Genomic DNA, 18,091 nt, shown 5'->3' with positions numbered 1-18,091 from the left:
GTCTCGTGACCAACGTCTACATGGACCCCACGATCACAAACTCACCAGTCTTATCATTAGTCAGAGGTTATGACTAATAATATTTAATAGGTCACCCATGCTTACTATTCTTATTTGTGTTTAGTCCCCCTCAGGTACCCATGTACAACTTAGTTATAGCTCAAAGCAATAATCAGCTGTTATGCTAGAACTCTTTTTCTAGCCCCTGACAGTTATATAACTACATACAATTTAACTAAAGCTGAGACAATAATCAGCGGTTATGCTAGTTCTATAAAATCTGTTAATATTTCGATAGTAGTCTATTTTTATCTAGCCCCTGATAGTTAAAATAACTACGTACAACTTGAATTTCATTTATTGTACCCTTTAAATTCGCTTGAAAGAACAACAACAGCAGCAGTATAGTGTAACATTTATTTGAAACATGTATTTGGTACTTGCTTCCTTTTATCTTTCCTTTCCTTCGCATAACCGCCACAGACCAATAGAAACTCAAAGGTGTTTAGAAGCCAAAACAAACTCATCCAGAGAGTCCCCTTTGGTGAGCTGTTTTGAACTGCCGCAATGAACTCAAACTCTATGATTTTGTTCGAAATTACATATTTAGTTTGAAGTATACAGGGGCCGTTAAACGTCACAATAGAGTAGAAAAGACTATTGCAACTTCCACTTCATGTCGACTTTATTGATGCATAATGAAACACCAGTGGATTTGAACGGAAATCATCCATCAGCATTACAGTGATCACACGCTCGCGAGACACAGAGAAGCGTTTGTTCCCCCGAAGCCGAATGAGTTGGTGAGAGCGACTCTGCGTCCGCTGGAGCTCCAGGTCTGTGCTGTGCAGGGCACATAGTTCAGGTCAAACTCTGGCTCGGTGCGGTCCAGGTTGAGGGTGGGCGGCAGGACGCTGTGGTGACAGGCGAGGGCAGTGAAGGCGGCCTCCAGCGCTCCAGCCGCTCCCAGCAGATGACCGCTCGCTCCTTTAGTGGAAGACACGGCCAGTGAGTACGCATGCTGCCCAAACAGTCTCTTAATGGCAGTGTTCTCCGCGGCGTCTCCGAGCGGTGTGGAGGTGGCGTGAGCATTGACATACGTCACATCTGAAGGAGACACTCCAGCATCACGGAGAGCAGCAGACATGCACCTGAAACACAGCAAGAGAAGCTGCTTAATACACTCATGGATGATCCCTGCAATTATATCCAAGCATACGAAATAGTAGCAGTAGTATATTTTTATTTAGTACCATGTCATCATCTCAGAATCAGAATCAGAATCTTAGGCTATTCTCATGGCAAAATGTATAACAAATACAATAAAAACCAGCAAACACAAGATTTTAAACATATGATAAAAATTCTAAAACGTTTTCTGCCAAAATTATAATAAATAACTTGTGTTCACTTCATAAGAGTTTTCTACATACATTAAAAGTGAGACAGTCCAAAAAAGTATGTTTGACAGAAAAGGGAATCTTGCAAAACATGCACTGAGTAGGGTCTAAGCATATAAAATAAAACAATCTCTAAGCATTCAAATTTCATTACGCTTGTCAACTGCCTGCATATTTAAAAAAAAAAACTTAAAATTAAGTTTGTATTAAAATAAAATTAAATGTAATAACAAATGTGAAAATACTTTATTTCTGATGAATCAAAATGCACTGTACTTTTTTTTTGTTAAATGCAAAAGTATGTGGAACCTCTTTGAACTGTCTTATATTTGTATTATCCATGTTCTGTAATGCCTGTTACTAAACAATGTTATATATGATTATGTTGTGTTGCAATAAAAAAGGCTAGGTTACAAAAAGAAATGTTTATTTGTATATTAATAAGTGTACGTAAAGGGATGACTGCAATTATATTATTCTATATAAACAGTCTCTTAAACTTTTTAAGTATTTGATCGGTTTCTTTTTTTTTTGGGATAATTCAAAATCTATAGTTGCATATTCTATAATTTATTCTATTCCATAACTTAATTATTCTATTAAAAAAGTAGTGGAGAAAAAGAAACTGGACATCACTCATTTAATATAATATCTAATTTTTATTATATATTAAAGAAAATTAAATGTAATTGAAATTCTGATGTTTAAAAAAAAAATTAAAAAATATGATCACTGAACTTTGCACATTACTTTTGTCCCCCAACAAATAAAAAATACTCTTTGAACTATGTGCTTTTTTTTTCTTTTCTGTTATATATATTTTCCATGTCCTTTATTGTCTATAATCAGTTTAAGTTTAGTATCATTGACACCCAATTATATTATTTCTTAAAATATCAAATTAGACGTAGGGGTTAGGGCTTTTGTTTTAATTTTAGTAAAAAAAAAAAATTATTTTGTTGTTTTGGCATTTTATCAGCTTTTTTGTCTAAATCTAAATATACTATAGAGTCAAATCTACAAAGATTTGACTCTATAGTATATATTTTTTATTATTATTTAGTCTTAGTTATTTTAGTATTTCAACTTAAGCTAATAAAATAAGTTACATTTTATTGTATTATTGTAAATAATGAAAATGTATTACTATGGTGCTAGTTTTAGATAAATCCTATCTGTCCTTAAATAAGGTTTTATATCATTTGTGCTGTGTTACGTTGTAATAAAACAGAGTCGTGTTTATTTTCTATGCTATTGGGTAAAACAGTTTTACCGAAAGGCTCCGTCTCCATCTGCGGTTGGAGCCGTGATGTGGCTGGCGTCTCCAGAGAGCCCATATCCCAGCACCTCAGCATACACCCGTGCACCCCTCTGCTCTGCATGTCTGTACTCCTCTAGAACGAGCACGGCCGCCCCTTCTCCCATCACAAACCCCTCTCTGTCTGGATGGAACGGGCGCGAGGCGAGTCTGGGCTCCTGGTTCCAGTTGGTGCTGAGGGCCCGAGCGCGAGCGAACCCGGCGATGGACAGCGGACTGACGCAGGCCTCCGTCCCGCCGGCGAGCATCACCTCGGCATCACCGTGAACGATGAAACGAGCCGCGTCTCCGACAGCGTGAGCTCCTGTGGTGCATGCGGTGGACACGGCGTGATTGGGTCCCTTGAGTTTGTGTTTGATGCTTATGTGTCCTGCCGCCATGTTGACCAGGATGCGAGGGACAAAAAACGGACTGACTTTGCTGTAGCCGCGTGTCTGAAACGCCAAGGCCGTCCGAGCGATTTCCTCCAGAGACACCATACCCATCCCGACCGCCACACCGGTGCTCAGCTGCTCCTCAGGGCTTCTGGGAAACCATCCGCAATCCTCAAGAGCCAATTGAGCGGCACCGATGGCCATAACCGTGGCTGCAGACATGCCTTTGAGCTCTCCTTTGGACACATACGCCTCTTCGTTGAAATCTCCATGTTTATCTCCTCGTGGGACATGGGCCGCCACCTTACAGGGGACCGTCTTATACTCCTCTGGGTCCAGAGCAACCAAACCGCTCTCTCCACCAATCAGACGCTGCCAGGGCAGAGCACTTCCTGTCCCGAGGGGAGAGACGAGTCCGATGCCGGTGATCACCACCCTCCTGTGACTCTGAGCTGCTCTAGTGTAGTGTCTCAAACACATGCAGCTCTTCACGGTGGACAGAGAGCCTCCATAGAGTCTCAGGAACATCTTCTGACAGCATCTCAGAGACATTGTGACCAACCTGTGCTTAGAGGACTGAGGCCACATCAGACCTTCACTGCAAGAAATAAGGAAAAAACAAGTAGATCATTACTATTGCTGCAGTCTTAATTTCATGCCATATATCATAGTAAAATAAAATAATGATAAAACAACAAGAAAATCTTTTTTTTATTGATTTATTTTTTAATTTAATACAATTTTTTAAATAATAAAATCAGAGTTAATAGTGAAAACACACATTAACCATTATATATATATATATATATATATATATATATATATGTGTGTGTGTGTGTGTGTGTGTGTGTGTGTGTGTGTGTGTGTGTGTGTGTGTGTGTGTGTAATTCAATTTTTAACAATTTTCAAAAATCATATTTTTTCGTTGGGCATTCCAGTTAATCTCAATGAAACTGCAGTTGGGTTATTGTGATTAGGTAAAAAGTAACTAAAAAATACAGCTAACTAACACAATAAAACACATTAAAAACATAATATAAAACAAATAAGAAAATGATCAAAAACAGAGTTATCTGTTTTTGAGAATAAACTCTTCATATATATATATACACACACACACACACACACACACATATATATATATATATTTATATAATATATGTATATAATTATGTGACCTGACATCAAAGCCAATCTGACATGCTATCATATTATTATATCTTTATTAGCATAAATACTGTGTGCATAAATATTTCTAAATAACTAAATGCTGTTGCAACATATATATTTATGCTGTATATAATAGAGGTGATAATAAATGTCATTTTGGCTCAGTTGTCACTGACTGAAATGTCAACCACCCAGATATCTTTATTAAAATCGATAATATATTAAATTGTATATGTTAGCTATATATTTAATTAGGTATATATTAAACTGTATTTAGAAAATAAGCTTTTAAAAGGTTGACTATGCTTTCAAACAGAATAACCTTGAGACACACAGTATCACACTTTCAAGCTCCAGTCACTCAGAATTATGCACTGCATGAATTGACATCTATCCACTTACTTAACTTAAATGTCACACAGAATTATAACTAACAAGTAACTAAACTCAGATACGCACTTGTGTTCAAGTGGATTCAGCAGTGGCAAAAGTAAACAGACCAGAGACAGACAGTGGCTGACTTCCGGTTCATGGTTGGTGATTTCTATAATACAAGTCCCCAGATTTAGTGCTAAAAGTCCTCGTTTGATGGATCAGAAATCGCGATTTACTTATTCTTATACTAATTACTAATGTGACTCATTATAATAGTAATAATAATGTATTTGATTAGATTATCTATATTATGAAATTATAAAAATGAGCAGTCGTGTTATTAATAACAGGTTGAGGAAATGTAAGCAGTGCTGGGAGAAGCGAAGCCAACAGAAAATCATTAGACTGAGGACATCTACTGGTTAAAGTCGTGTAAATGCAACTAGAACAGCAAAAATGTAGAATTAAATATTAGTACGTACCATTTTTATTCATTTGTAGAACATATTATTATTGATTATTCATATATAAAGTTTTACTGTAAAATTAAACTAATTAAAATATTAAAATCATAAGCATTTACTGTGTTTATATACGCATACACACAAATGTTTAGTAATTTATTTAATGTTTTAATTAGTCTAATTTCATTTTAAGTCTTTCAATTTCATTTGTTCAATTTCAAACTAACTCGAGATCAGTGACAACCATACATTTACTCATGGGTTTGCGTTGATTTTTGCGTAACATAGGGGCTTTTTCACGTAACGTTACGCAAGAAGCTTGCAAAAACATCCAAAATTAAAATAAATGTATTATTTTCTTCATAAAGTATGAAAACTAAAAATGTGAGTAAAATTCTTTCTTCGATTAGATTTTAATAAAGTAATATCTGATTGGTCACGTGGTGCCGCTCGCGAGCTCGGCGTCTGTTCAGTTAAAAAGATCTTAAATACCTTTATATTTATTTTGTTTAATTTACCATGTTAGACCAAATAAACGTCATGTGGTCAAGCGAAAACACGTTTCTATGTTGATGGATCTGATTTTACCCCGGAAATAGAGATTAACTCATTATATTTGAGCATTAAAAAATGTCGATGTTGATTCTGAGGTAAGTTAAGTTACAGTAACAGCAGCAGCAGTAAAGTCGAGCTGAAAGGCTGTTTTCGGCAGCTTGAGCTCTTACTGTTCTGTCTCTTTTCTGTGGGCTTGTTTCAGTGGTCTTTTTTGTTGAATCCAGGGTAACAGGAGGAACTGAAGGCGGAGTTTGCAAACTTTAACGGAGGAATGTTCTCTTTATACCTCCTACCAAGAGGGAGGAACCGTTAGACCGCACCTGCAGCGGATCTGTCCTCGTCTCGTCTGTTAAATGAGCGTGTTTGTTATGGTGCTGACAGACACGCACGGTTTGGTTCCTGTGAGGTTGTTTTGTGGTCTTGTATGATGTCAGAGAGCCCCTCTGTGTCCGGGACCCCCCAGCGCCTGATGCCTCTGGCCCTCAGGGGAGACTGGATGGCACTGGAGCAGAAGCTCAAGACGCTGGAGAAGGGACACCCGGAGATCTTCCACATCGACGAGGTGAGAGACGCACTGCAGGGGCTTCTTATTGCATGCATGTTTCACAGGAGAGTTCCGTTATTAAATAAATATATATTTATTTTTAGTTTGAATTCATTTTTTTTACTGTATTATAAAATATTTTAGAGTGCAGTATTATGAAATCACGTTACACTCGGAGTAAAAAATAAATTAATGTAGAAAAATGTAAATGAATAAAATGTAATAAACCTTTTTGTTATTTGAATTTTAACTGTGTGTATAAAAATTAATTATATATGTGTGTGTGTGTGTGTCTGTGTGTGTGTGTATTAATAAAAATGTGTATAAATAAAATGAACATTTATTAATTTAATACATTTCACTTAAAATAAAACTAGACAAAGTATTATTATTATTTTTGAATTATTAAAATACACTAAATACGTCATATATAAAGTATTACTGTAAAATTAATCCAATTTAAATATTAAATTCATAAGCATTTACTGTTTATATACGCATACACACAAATGTTTAGTAATTTATTTAATGTTTTAATTAGTGTAGCTTCATTTTAAGTCTTTCAAATTAATTTAGTTTATTTAGTTTATTTATTAGTATATAAATTAGTTTATTTATTTATATTTTTTTATATAATTCTTTAAGTCGAAGAAATTTTCAATCAATAAACATTTATTGTATGCATGGGTATGTATGAGTTGCATATTACATTTTCCGGTGTTTGCTGTTTTATACTACAAAGCAATATATTTACCATAACTGCTGTAGTTATATACCATTTAAAATAATAAATAAAATACTTGTACTGTCTTAAGTTGTATTGTGGTAATAACTTGTAACAATCAATGGATCTGTGTTTTAGCTGAACAAAAACGGTTCCTAAAATCAGTACAGCTGTGTTTTTGATCTGCTTATGCAGTGTTCAAAATGCTGTATTAAAAAAAAAAAAAAGTTGGATTTGAATGTTCAGGCTGTTCTACATTTATATTGATTTCCCTCTTGTGTAATCCAAACACTTCAGCCGTGAATATAAGCATGGTACTGAATCATTTCTCGCCGCAGTGAAATATTGACTATGTTCCCTTGTCCTCCCGCAGGAGTCTGGCTTGAGCCTCCTGATGGTCGCGGTGCGAGAGAGCCGTCTGTCTATCGTTGACAGGTTGCTGGAGCTGGGTGTCAATCCAAGTGACAAAACGAAGGTAGGAGTTTCCCAGCGTCTGGAGTCATGTCTCAACTTAAATAACTCCCACTCCTGTGAGACAAAACCAGAACACGTCACTCAACACAGATGTTGTACATTAGTAGAAGGCAATTAAGCTTTTTAATGGAAAAGGTTCAGTGGTTTTGAAGTTATTAAATAACACTAGATTTTCTGAAGCGAAGCTGCTAGGGTGTTTGCTATGTGAAAAGGTCGCCCAAAAAAGAAAATTAGCTGAAGTTGTACTCTCAGGCCGTCCAAAATGTACATGAGTTTGTGTCTTCATCTAAAGAGATTTGGAGAAATGTAGCATTATATCGCTTGCTACAATGAATGGGTGCCATCAGAATGAAAATCCAAACAGCTGATTAAAAACATCACAATAATCCACACCAATCCAGTCCATTAGTTAATGTCTTGTGAAGCAAAAAGCTGCATGTTTGTAAAAAAAAAAAAAATCCATCATTAACTTCCAGCTAAAATATGACTCTTATATATGTATAATAACACTTCCTCTGTAAAAAAAAGTCTTTGAATCAGGAGAGAAATATGCACAGATCAAACACTGTTTACAAGTGAAAACGGTACAAAACAGTTCTAAACAAATACATCGATTGATTTTGATGTAAGAGTGAACAGGAGATTGACTTTTCACTGGAGGAAGTGTTATTATTGACTGTTTTTTTGCTTTACAAGATGTTAATACATTAACTGGATTTGTGTGGATTATTGGGATGTTTTTAATATGCTGTGTGCACTCTCATTCTGACGGCACCCATTCACTGCAGAGCATCCATTGCTGAGCAAGTGATGTAATGCTGAATTTCTCCAAATCTGATAAAGAAACAAACTCATCTACATTTTGGATGACCTGAGGATGAGGACATTTTCAGCAGTTCCACATTTTGGGGGAACTATTCCTTTTCTTCATTTTAGGTGTTTGCTCAAATCACAATTTATTGTCTTATTAATTTTTTATGCGGTCATGGAATCTGACACATAAAGCGTGTGATGTTTTAGCTGTACTACAGGAAGTAGGTGTCAGTATCTGAGTTTTACAGCTCAGTGGACGCCTCGTGAGTAATTGTCACTCTGTGGGTGTTTAAAAGTGCAGCTCAGATCAACTGTGAGCAGAAGACTGAATCTAAAAGGAAAAATAAAGAGGTGACGAAACTTGGAGTTGGACATTTGTGTGAGACTAAGTGGGCGAGAGAGTTTTACAGCAAATCTGTCCGCCTGTTCAACATGTGCTGCTCTTCCAAAAACATCAGCCTTTTCAGTGTGATTGTGTATATATCGAGAAATTAATACTGTTGTTCAGCACAAACACATTGAATTGATCAAAAGTGACATTATTAAAGACATTTATAATGTCACAAACGATTTCAATTAAATGCTGTTCTTTTGAACCTTCCATTCATCAAAGAATCCTGAACAATATAATTTTTTAACAATTTCCACAGAAATATGAAGCAGCACAACTGTTTTCAGCATGATATTAATCAGGAATGTTTCTCTAGCAGCAAATCAGTATATTAGAATGATTTCTGAAGATCATGTGACACTGAAGACTGGAAAAAATGATGCTGAAAATACAGCTTTGATCACAGAAATAAATAAAATCTTAACATTATATTCACTTAAAAAACAACTATTTTAAATTATAATAATATTTCACAATATTATTACTGTATTACTATATTTTTTAACAAATAAATGCAGCCTTGGTGAGCAGAAGAGACTTCTTTAAAATGTTCCAATCCCAGTCTGATTATGAGCAAAAGCTATAATATTAGTTAAAAAACAAATGTGTTTTTATCTCCTTTTTATAAGGAGAGAGCTTAAGCAATGTTTCCATTTGTTCTCAAATTGAATTTCATTGCTGTCTAGGAAAAACAATTGGTATCACTTGAATAAATCTCATTTCCTAATGGGATAAAAACGTTTCAGTTCAGAGGAAAATGTAATTGAAGAATTGTCTGTCTTTGTGATGGTAAACCAGAGTGCTGAATCTATTTCTGTTATTACACAGTTATTACTGTGAAGTAATGCGGTATGATGTGAGTGTCACAGCGTGAACTGTTTCTCATGGCTGTACTGTGGTTAGTTTATTTCTTGTTGGGTGTTTTTATTTGTTGGTCCTCATCTGTGATGACTTTTACTAGCTGTATTTCTGCATATCCAAAGGGAACACGCAGTAAAGAAAATGTGGTGTACGATTTACTTTAAACAGTTTTCACTTGGAAATTGCTTGTAAATTTAATAAATAATTACAAAGGAATGGTAAGTTACACATTTAATTAAATTTGAAATTGAAGTAGAAAGAGATTTTCTTGCTAAGTGTATGCGTATGGCGTAAAAAGTTAAAACATAGAAAAAAATAGTGTATAATTTATTTTTAGGTATACATTTGTCCAAAACCTTAATGTGATTAATCTTGAAATGTTATCAGACGAAAATCGCAATTATGTAATTTTTTTTAGCAAACAAAATGCTGCATAAAAGAAGTTGTGTGACATTTCTTTAAAAAAGTAATAATCATTTTATTATTATTAAAGTAAACATGAAAGTTTGAAATATAAATAATTAAATAGTATTTAATTTAAATGTATTTATTTCTGTGTAAATTTTCTAGAATGTCGTGGATGAATAGTGAGTGATTTCTAGATGTCAGTGTCGTTTGGCTGAAATTTTGTTTCCACTTTTTGTTTTTGTTTTTTGGCACTTTGCTGAGCTGCATTTTAATTTTATGTTGTTTTGTTTCGTAGCTCACTGGCACTTTTGCCGTCCATCACTTGTGTTTCAGGGGACGAGTGGAAATGATTTATGACAAGTTGTTTGTCTGTACTCGAGGTTTTCCAAAACCCATGAGGTCTGGATTCAGCCCAGCTCCTGTTTCCCATCTCGTCTATTGATTTACCCTATACATTTCTGCTGATGTAAATACTAGTTTTGGACACCGTGTGGTGAACGATGCTTGAATAAATAATCCATGGTATGTGGGATCTTTCAGTCGCTTGCCAGTTATCTTTCAAAACTGGTTGGTTCAAAATCTGCAGAAGTTTAGTAGTGGAAACCTCACTGGGACTAGAAGTGATTCACTAAGTAATTCCTCAGCGTAATATATTCCATCCATCTTTGGACGTGTCTGGAATGCTCTTTACCGTGTGTTCATGAAGTTTAGGGGTTTGGAGAAGCACACATAGTTTTTTTCAGGTGCGTAGAGCTGTGATCCGGTGTCTTTGGCACGCCGTGGTTTAAGCCAGGGAAGATTGGTGAACAAAAGAGATTCTTAACTGTCTGCATTTGGACGTCAAGGAAAGTATGAGCTACATTATTAAAGCAACATTCTCAAAATTATGTTTTTATACATGTTCCATTTGACATAACTGTCCTAGTTTCTGCACAATTGGCATTAACTAATAAAACTAGTTGCTAGGACACATAGGTCAGTCTCAGGCTGTGCTCTAAAACCTAGTGAACCTTCTTACTGTCTAGTGTCTACATAAACAGCTGCCTTCTAAGTCATCATCAACTGAATTGGAAACTCGATTGATTTGAAACACTCTACTTGTTGCAGACAGCAAGTCCTTGAGGCTAAACAATACAGTAAAAGCAGTGATAATGTGAAATATTACCATTTCAGATAACTGTTTTCTATTGTTATATGTGACCCTGGAGCACAAAAGCGGTCTTAAGTCTCTGGGGTATATTTGTAGCAATAGACAAAAAAACAATGTATGGGTCAAAATTATCGATTTTTCTTGTATGTCAAAAATCATTAGGATATTAAGTAAAGATCATTTTCCATAAAGACATTTTGTAAATTTCCTACTGTAAATATATAAAAACTTAATTTTCGATTAGTAATATGCATTGCTAAGAATTAATTTGGACAAAAATGTGATTTTCTCAGTATTTAGATTTTTTGCACCCTCAGATTCCAGATTTTCAAATAGTTGTATCTCGGCTAGGGCTGCAACTAACGATTATTTTGATAATCGATTAATCTGTCGATTATTTTTACGATTAATCGGTTTATGTACTTATATTTTAGTTTTTTCCATTTTTTCCCCAAGTAAATTATTAATAAATGGTCTTTATCATTCAGCATAGATTTAAGAGATTGTAACCATTTTGCACTGTCATATCCTCATCAAAAATATACCTGGAGTTGTTTTATTGTGTTAGTAATCCTTTGTCGAACTCTTCTGCAATCAAAACACTGACCCATACTCTAGCAAATTTCACAAGGAGATTTCAAATAATGTTTTCACCATGGCAGTCCTTAGAGCTCCTAAAGTAGTTTAACATCCTGAACAAAGCTTATTAAGGAATCTTTCAGAACATATTTTCACGAAGAATAAGGATAAAACAGAATAAAATTGCAGTGCATTGTATTTTATTATTTACTGGGAAACAGCTTTATAGCTTTTGCTGTGAAATTGTAAACAATCCTTCAAAAAAAGTGCCAATGGCATGAAACCTGAATGGAACTCACAATTTAAAGTAAAATCCATCAGAAGGTTGTCCAGAAAAAAAAATTGGACAGTCACACACAAAAAACCTGCTGTGTGAAAAAGAGCAGTGAATACTTAGAAAATAAGTGCATTTCAAATATCTATATTTACCTCTCTCATTCAGTCATAATTAGGCTGCACGACTGAATTTTGAACTGGTAAACGACAAACTGATCACAGAACATGTTTGTAAAGCTTTAAATGTTAACTGTTAAAAAGCAATGTTATCAGCTTTTACGACTAAACATTTGCAAACAACATTGTACTGGAGAATCTGCACAAATGAAAGTCTTAGGGGCCGTTCACAAATCGCGCCTAAAAACGCGTGGAAAAACGCTAGGCGCGCCGCTTTCTCCTTCTTTCCAAAGCGCTCGCGCAGAAGCGCCCCTGAGGCGTCTGCCTTTGATAAGCAACCATGACGTGCTCTCTCCTTGAAGAAGCGGAAATTTCAGCAAAGGATAAATGGATTTGCAGCTCAAAAAATCGCTTGCAGTAGCTCTGCTACTAAATTTATTTCAAAATGGAAATCCATATACAACTATGATCAGCTGTTCCTTTCATCTTGACTGAGCTTTTAACGTTGTTACGGGAAAGGATGAAGCTGATTGGTTAGTTCTTGTCACATGACCCGCGGTGCGGTTGCGGCATTCGGAAAAGTTTAAATGTTTTTAACTCGATGCGGTGCGGTGTTGGAAATAACGAACTTGAGAGCGCAAAAGACGCGATATGTGAACGTCCCCTTAAACAGTGCAGTAGTGCAGAGTTTACAGGTTACTCTTCTTTTTTAAAGGCTCAATGTAAAGTACTCCCACATCACGCTGAATGACATGGCTGCAGAGACGCTGTTCGGGAAGCACGTGACATAAAACAAGGCCAGCTATTGGCTATTCGCTACTTCTCCTGTTGTACTGGCTGAGTAAAACTTCCGGTGGCTCATTACTGCCACACTTTGGTCACCGCAGATTTGAAATATGCACGAAATGAGCCGCTTACGGCAAATAAAAGTTATTTAGCAACGAATCGATGACTAAATTAGTTGACAACTATTTTAATAATCGATTTTAATCGATTAAATCGATTCGTTGTTTCAGCTCTAATCTCGGCCAAATGTTTTCTGATCCTAACAAAATGATACATCAATGGAAAGCTTATTTATTCAGCTTCCATATGATGCATGAATCTCAATTTTGAAAAATTGACACTTAAGACTGGTTTTTGTGGTCCAGGGTCACATATATTTAAAGGGGAGGTACAATGCTGTTTCATGCATGCAGAGTTGTTTGCACTGTTAAAGAGTTGGATTCTCATGCTAAGCATGGACAAAGGTTAAAACTAGAGCTGAAAATCTTTGCCCGAACCCGACGCAACCCAACCCGTCGGGTTCGGGCTTAATTTATTTCATCTTACGCGGGCTCGGGCCAGGCTCGGGCTCCGGTTTGCGAGGTAAACGAGCGGTCATGTGATGTGTTTCGATTATCGCGAGAAAGAAGCGAAAATGGATGCTAAAACGGAGGCTTGCCTCTGGTGATTACTGCACCAGCAACTAAAGCAAAGTCTGAGGTGTGGAAAAGTTTTGACCATGTTTATAATGAGAATAATGAATGAATAATGATGCACCATCAGTGAGCGCAGGAACGCGCTGAAGACATCTACAGTGGATTCAATCATTTTCCTCCACAAAAACATGTAGGCTTAGCCTAATCTCTGTGATTAAAGGTTTTTCAAATGATAACTAAATATTCATTGAGTAAATGCATAATGTGGACAGAGTATTTATTGGCATTATTCTTTTATTAAATGTTAATAATTATTAAATTATTAAATTATGTTAAAAGGTGTATAAATGACTCATTCTTGACACAAGGAAAAAGAGATGTGTGCGTGCGCACATTTGAATAATGTCGGGCTGTAAACGGGTTCGGGCTTTTAAAGAGCTGTCAATCAAAATGTACTTGTCGGGTTCGGGCCGAAACCTGTCAGGGTCGGGTCCTGTCAGGCCTAACTTTTAAGACCCGATTACTGCTGTAGTTCAAACAACTATTTGAACGTATGACAGAGTATTTCTGTGGCAAAAATCTTACCTCCAGGTTCGTACAAGTTTCAGAGAGGTTTTTTTTTTTTCGATCGTTGCTCTTCATTACGTAGAGGAGGGTGGAAATCCTTATATGGTCATTTCTCCCAGAGAAACGTGCCTGTGCACGCATTGACCAGAGCGAGATCTGTTAAACAAAGAGATTAAAATGTATACAAAAAAGTATTATAATGATTCCTTTTATATTATTAATAATAAAAAGGCAAACATTTTAATACTTTCTCGTTTGCTGTCAGCATTCAGCAAATACACATTTATATAATTTAAACAACTTTGAATGGCTAATGAACATTTCAATTCACAAACCTTGCAAACTTAGTCTTATCCAGTTGTTGATATCTTGTGAAGTGTGACATGACCTGCCTGATTGTGCGTTCTCTGCTTGACTTTTGACGTTAAATTTGTGATTTTAAATTATGCTGCTTTTTATGCATTTGCCCACTTTCATTCTCATGTCATTTCACTGTGTGCTGTATGTAAAATGAGTGTTACTTTGGCTTTGAGAAAATCTCTTTCTGTGTTTTTAGGCCCAAACTACGTCTGCCACAGTTCAGTTACACCATGCAAACTCTTCTGAAAATATCTGGATTTTTGGTGATGTTTTTTGATACAATGTTTCAGCCCAGTGATAGTCATAATAGTGCTAACGGTTGTGTTTCTGTTGTTTTCTTTGTGGTTCACCACACTATAATGTTACAGTAGCATTAGCATGTTCCCTACTGTAAGCAGCTGAAATTGCAGTCCTGGTTAACAATTCTCTTCTGACAGGATGGCACAGTTATTTCCAATACCAAAAATGACTTACAATAAATGTGAATTCACCAACCGCCTGTTTCAGAAAATTAATATTAATGTCTAACTGTGGTAATGTGGGTGCAAACTATCTGTTCGGTTGTAGCCTGGTATTTAGTTCTTTTTTATGAAGTGGTGACTGCTTACAACCTTTTCCCCTTTGCTCACAAACTTACGAGATCTGTGGTCATTCAGTAACTCTTGGCGATCCGGCTGGAATGTCTGTCCAGCTGTGCATGTGTGTAAAGGCCATTCACTTAACCCTTGGAGTCAAGCTGTGTCAGTGACTAAAAGCTTCTGTCGTGAAATGTCCTTGGATAACCTCTACAAGCATTATAGTCTTCCACTTCACTGTCTGAGACACAGACTCCTGTGGAAACAGACTGTGAGGTCAGTAGTGCACAGGACTAAAGGTCATCCATTTACACTTTGAAGTCAGTATCAGAGATGATCACTGCATTTGATTTTCTCTTAATTTTTCTCTATATTCTCCTAACTTTCAAACAGTCATAACTTTAGACAGCTATACACTACAGGTCAAACATTTGGGATTGGTAAGTTTTTAAATGTTTTTTGGAATGTTCTGTTCACCAGAGTCTGTGATTAAAAATACAATGAAAATTAAGAAATATTTTTTAAAATGTAAAAAAAGGTTTCTGTGTATTGTAAAATGTAATTTATTCCTGTGATGTGCATCTGAATTTTCAGCATCATTACTGCAGTCTTCAGTGTCACATGATCCCTCAGAAATCATTTTAATATGCTGATTTGCTGCTCAAGAAACATTTCTTATTATTATCACTGTTGAAAACAGTTGCTTCATATCTGTGTAGGAAAAAAAGTTTAATATGGAGACTCCCAAAAACATCAAAAATTTGTGTTTTATAGACATATATTATACCTTTTTGTATTAAAATGTATATTAAACCTAAGAAAAATAGAAGTAACTTTAAAAGGGATATATCCTGACAGACATTTTGAGCGTAGAACACAACTAATGACTACTTGCAATTAAATATTTTACACTCTTGTTTTTTAATGATATGTTATGTATTTTTTTGTAGGAATTAGTTCATTTTGATGTTGTTTTTATTAATCAGGATGGCAGATCAGCGTTACACATCGCTGCAGCTCATTCCAAAGACGAGATCGTCAAACTACTGGCCAAAAAAACTGATCCCAATTTACCAGCAGGGGTGAGATGTTCAGTTCACTTTATCTTCACATAATCATATTCGGCTAATATTGAGATTGAGTTTAATGTTAACATGCATTGATTATTTTATTGCCTTAAACATTTAACTAAAAGTCAATAAAACGTCTGTTTCGTACCTTTTAATCACACATTTTGTTCTGTTGCACATTTTTTATAATGTAAATCACATAATATAACAGTAGAACAGACTTAAAATGTGATTAATCATTGACCTCTGAATGCATTTTGTGTGTAAATCTTATACTCCATGTATTTCAAAGAACAGCTCATATTGATGTAATTGAATTCTCATTCATGTTTAGCCCAGTGATCAGTTGCCCCTGCACTACGCAGTGTCTCGACCGACCGGAGGACTCGGAGTCGTGCAGACTCTGCTCAAGTTCAGCAGCAAAGATGCTCGTCTTATACCAGACAAGGTACAAAAGCATTGATCACGCTTATTGATTAATTATATGAGAAAAATGTGTCCTCCAGAAGCTTGCGTTCTGCAAGTGAATGCCGCTTTATGGTCCCATCGCAAAGATGCACAAAATCACTTTCACCTAAAAGGGATACTCCTCCCCAAAATGAAAATTTTGTCATTAATCACTTACCCCAAACCCATAAAAGCTTAATCCTACTTCAGATCCAAATGTAAGATATTTTGGATGAAAACCAGGAGGCTTGAGACTGTCCCATAGACTGCCAAGTAAATACACCGTCTAGGTCTAGGAAAGTATGAAAAGCACCGTCAGAGTAGTCCAGTGGTTCAAACTTAATGTTATGAAGCAACGAGAATAAATAAACAATAACGACTTTATTCAACAATTCCTTTGTCAACAGTCTCCTCTGTGTCTCTCCACATCAGTCAAACTGCCTACGCTCTTCTGTGTCAGCCGTGCCACAAGGATGTGCTGTTTTCTTTCAAATCAAAGCATAAATACACGTAGAAACATCCACGTGCATCTACCTCTACTGTCTACTTGTTTTCTTTTTCTTTTCTTTTTTTTTTGTTTTAAGAAAAAAAATCAACCCTCTAACAGTAGCACTCTCTGTCCTATTTCTATTCTATCTACTTGTTTTCTTTTAATTATGAAAAATAAAAAAACTTGACCCTCTAAAACTAGCGTTCTTTATACTTTTTGTAGTTTATGTACTTGTTATAAAAAAAAATATTGCAAATATTGCACTGCATTAGACTATCCGGGACTTGTCACAGCACTTACATATTATTGCTCTTTTGTTGGTTTTGATTGCATTTATTGCCCTTATTTCGACTAATGATTAGTCAACTATTATGGGGCAGCTCTAGATAAAAGCATCTACTAAATTACTAAATGTAAATGTAAAAATTATAATTAGTTCATTAAAACCAGGATACCCACTACAATGGCCAGAAAATGTGGTGTTGTCATATAAATGTAATTATTGGATTCAGCTAAGAAATAGAATTTCTTCACTACGAGATCAAATGTTCCCTACCATTTTCCTCTCTTTCCAGGATGGCTGTCTTCCACTGCTGCTGGCTGTCGAAGCTGGGAATACTGTGATTGTTCGGGAACTCCTTTCCGGCCAATCCGAGCCGCAGCTCAGAGCCATGAAGGCAGTAAGCGTCCCATGACCTTCAAAACCTGAAGATTACATTCATACAATCGAATCAAGTTATTTAAGTCAATTTATAAATTTTAAGTGTAATTTAGGATTAATCAAGTAAAAAAGTTCTGAATAGGAAACCCTGATCATAAAACTGCAATGGTTCACTTTCAGTTTGAGTTTGACCACATTTGTTGATTTAGCTGGTGTCATCAGTGGAAATTTAGCACTCATCTCTTACTCAAAACAAAGCCCTCTAGTTCTTAAATAGGTCAGTTCACTTTTCTTTGTCTAGATCTATTAAGTGTTTTTTAACTAGATTTTAAAAGATGTTGGACATCCTCATTTGCCTTTGACCTGGAATACATTTACATTTAGCAGACGCATTCATCCACTGAGCAACAGGAACATGGGAATATCAAACCAGTGTTATATTAGTGTCATAAATATACTATTAGAGTTTTTGTTCATTTGAATTAATTCAGTTTTATATTTTTTTTT

The 18,091-nt window shown here is 35.7% G+C and overlaps 2 protein-coding genes across 3 annotated transcripts in view; one reads left to right on the top strand and one right to left on the bottom strand.

The window, feature by feature from the left end:
- Positions 1-403: 403 nt before the first annotated feature.
- Positions 404-5,905, bottom strand: oxsm (3-oxoacyl-ACP synthase, mitochondrial). 2 transcript variants are annotated; one of them, XM_059555647.1, is made up of 3 exons: positions 5,827-5,905; positions 2,674-3,690; positions 404-1,151 (listed from the first exon to the last, which is right to left on the bottom strand). In XM_059555647.1, the coding sequence occupies exons 2-3, from the start codon at positions 3,678-3,680 to the stop codon at positions 749-751; spliced, it is 1,410 nt and encodes a 469-aa protein (XP_059411630.1). In that variant the 5' UTR covers positions 3,681-3,690; positions 5,827-5,905; the 3' UTR covers positions 404-748. The 2 variants fall into 2 exon arrangements, with proteins under 2 accessions (XP_059411630.1, XP_059411629.1); XM_059555646.1 differs by lacking the exon at positions 5,827-5,905 and adding an exon at positions 4,722-4,806.
- Positions 5,906-5,977: 72 nt separating this feature from the next.
- Positions 5,978-18,091, top strand: part of LOC132144994 (serine/threonine-protein phosphatase 6 regulatory ankyrin repeat subunit C-like) — a 44,546-nt gene continuing 32,432 nt past the window's right edge. Inside the window, exons 1-5 of the mRNA XM_059555648.1 lie at positions 5,978-6,218; positions 7,298-7,399; positions 15,903-15,998; positions 16,321-16,434; positions 17,499-17,603. Coding sequence (XP_059411631.1) covers positions 6,081-6,218; positions 7,298-7,399; positions 15,903-15,998; positions 16,321-16,434; positions 17,499-17,603 — 555 coding nt within the window. The 5' untranslated portion in view covers positions 5,978-6,080. The remainder of the gene's footprint in view (positions 6,219-7,297; positions 7,400-15,902; positions 15,999-16,320; positions 16,435-17,498; positions 17,604-18,091) is intronic.

The sequence above is a fragment of the Carassius carassius genome, chromosome 8 (assembly GCF_963082965.1).
Source record: "Carassius carassius chromosome 8, fCarCar2.1, whole genome shotgun sequence".
Lineage (NCBI taxonomy): Eukaryota > Metazoa > Chordata > Actinopteri > Cypriniformes > Cyprinidae > Carassius > Carassius carassius.
Note: the sequence above shows the minus strand (reverse complement) of the source record. Positions and strands in the feature narration are given on the sequence as shown.

Coding starts and splice junctions, on each gene's coding strand:
- oxsm (XM_059555647.1), bottom strand. CDS start 3,680: ATGTGGCCTCAGTCCTCTAAGCACAGGTTGGTCACAATGTCTCTGAGA. Junction 1,152..2,673: donor GATGGAGACGGAGCCTTTCG/GTAAAACTGTTT, acceptor GCTGTGTTTCAG/GTGCATGTCTGCTGCTCTCC.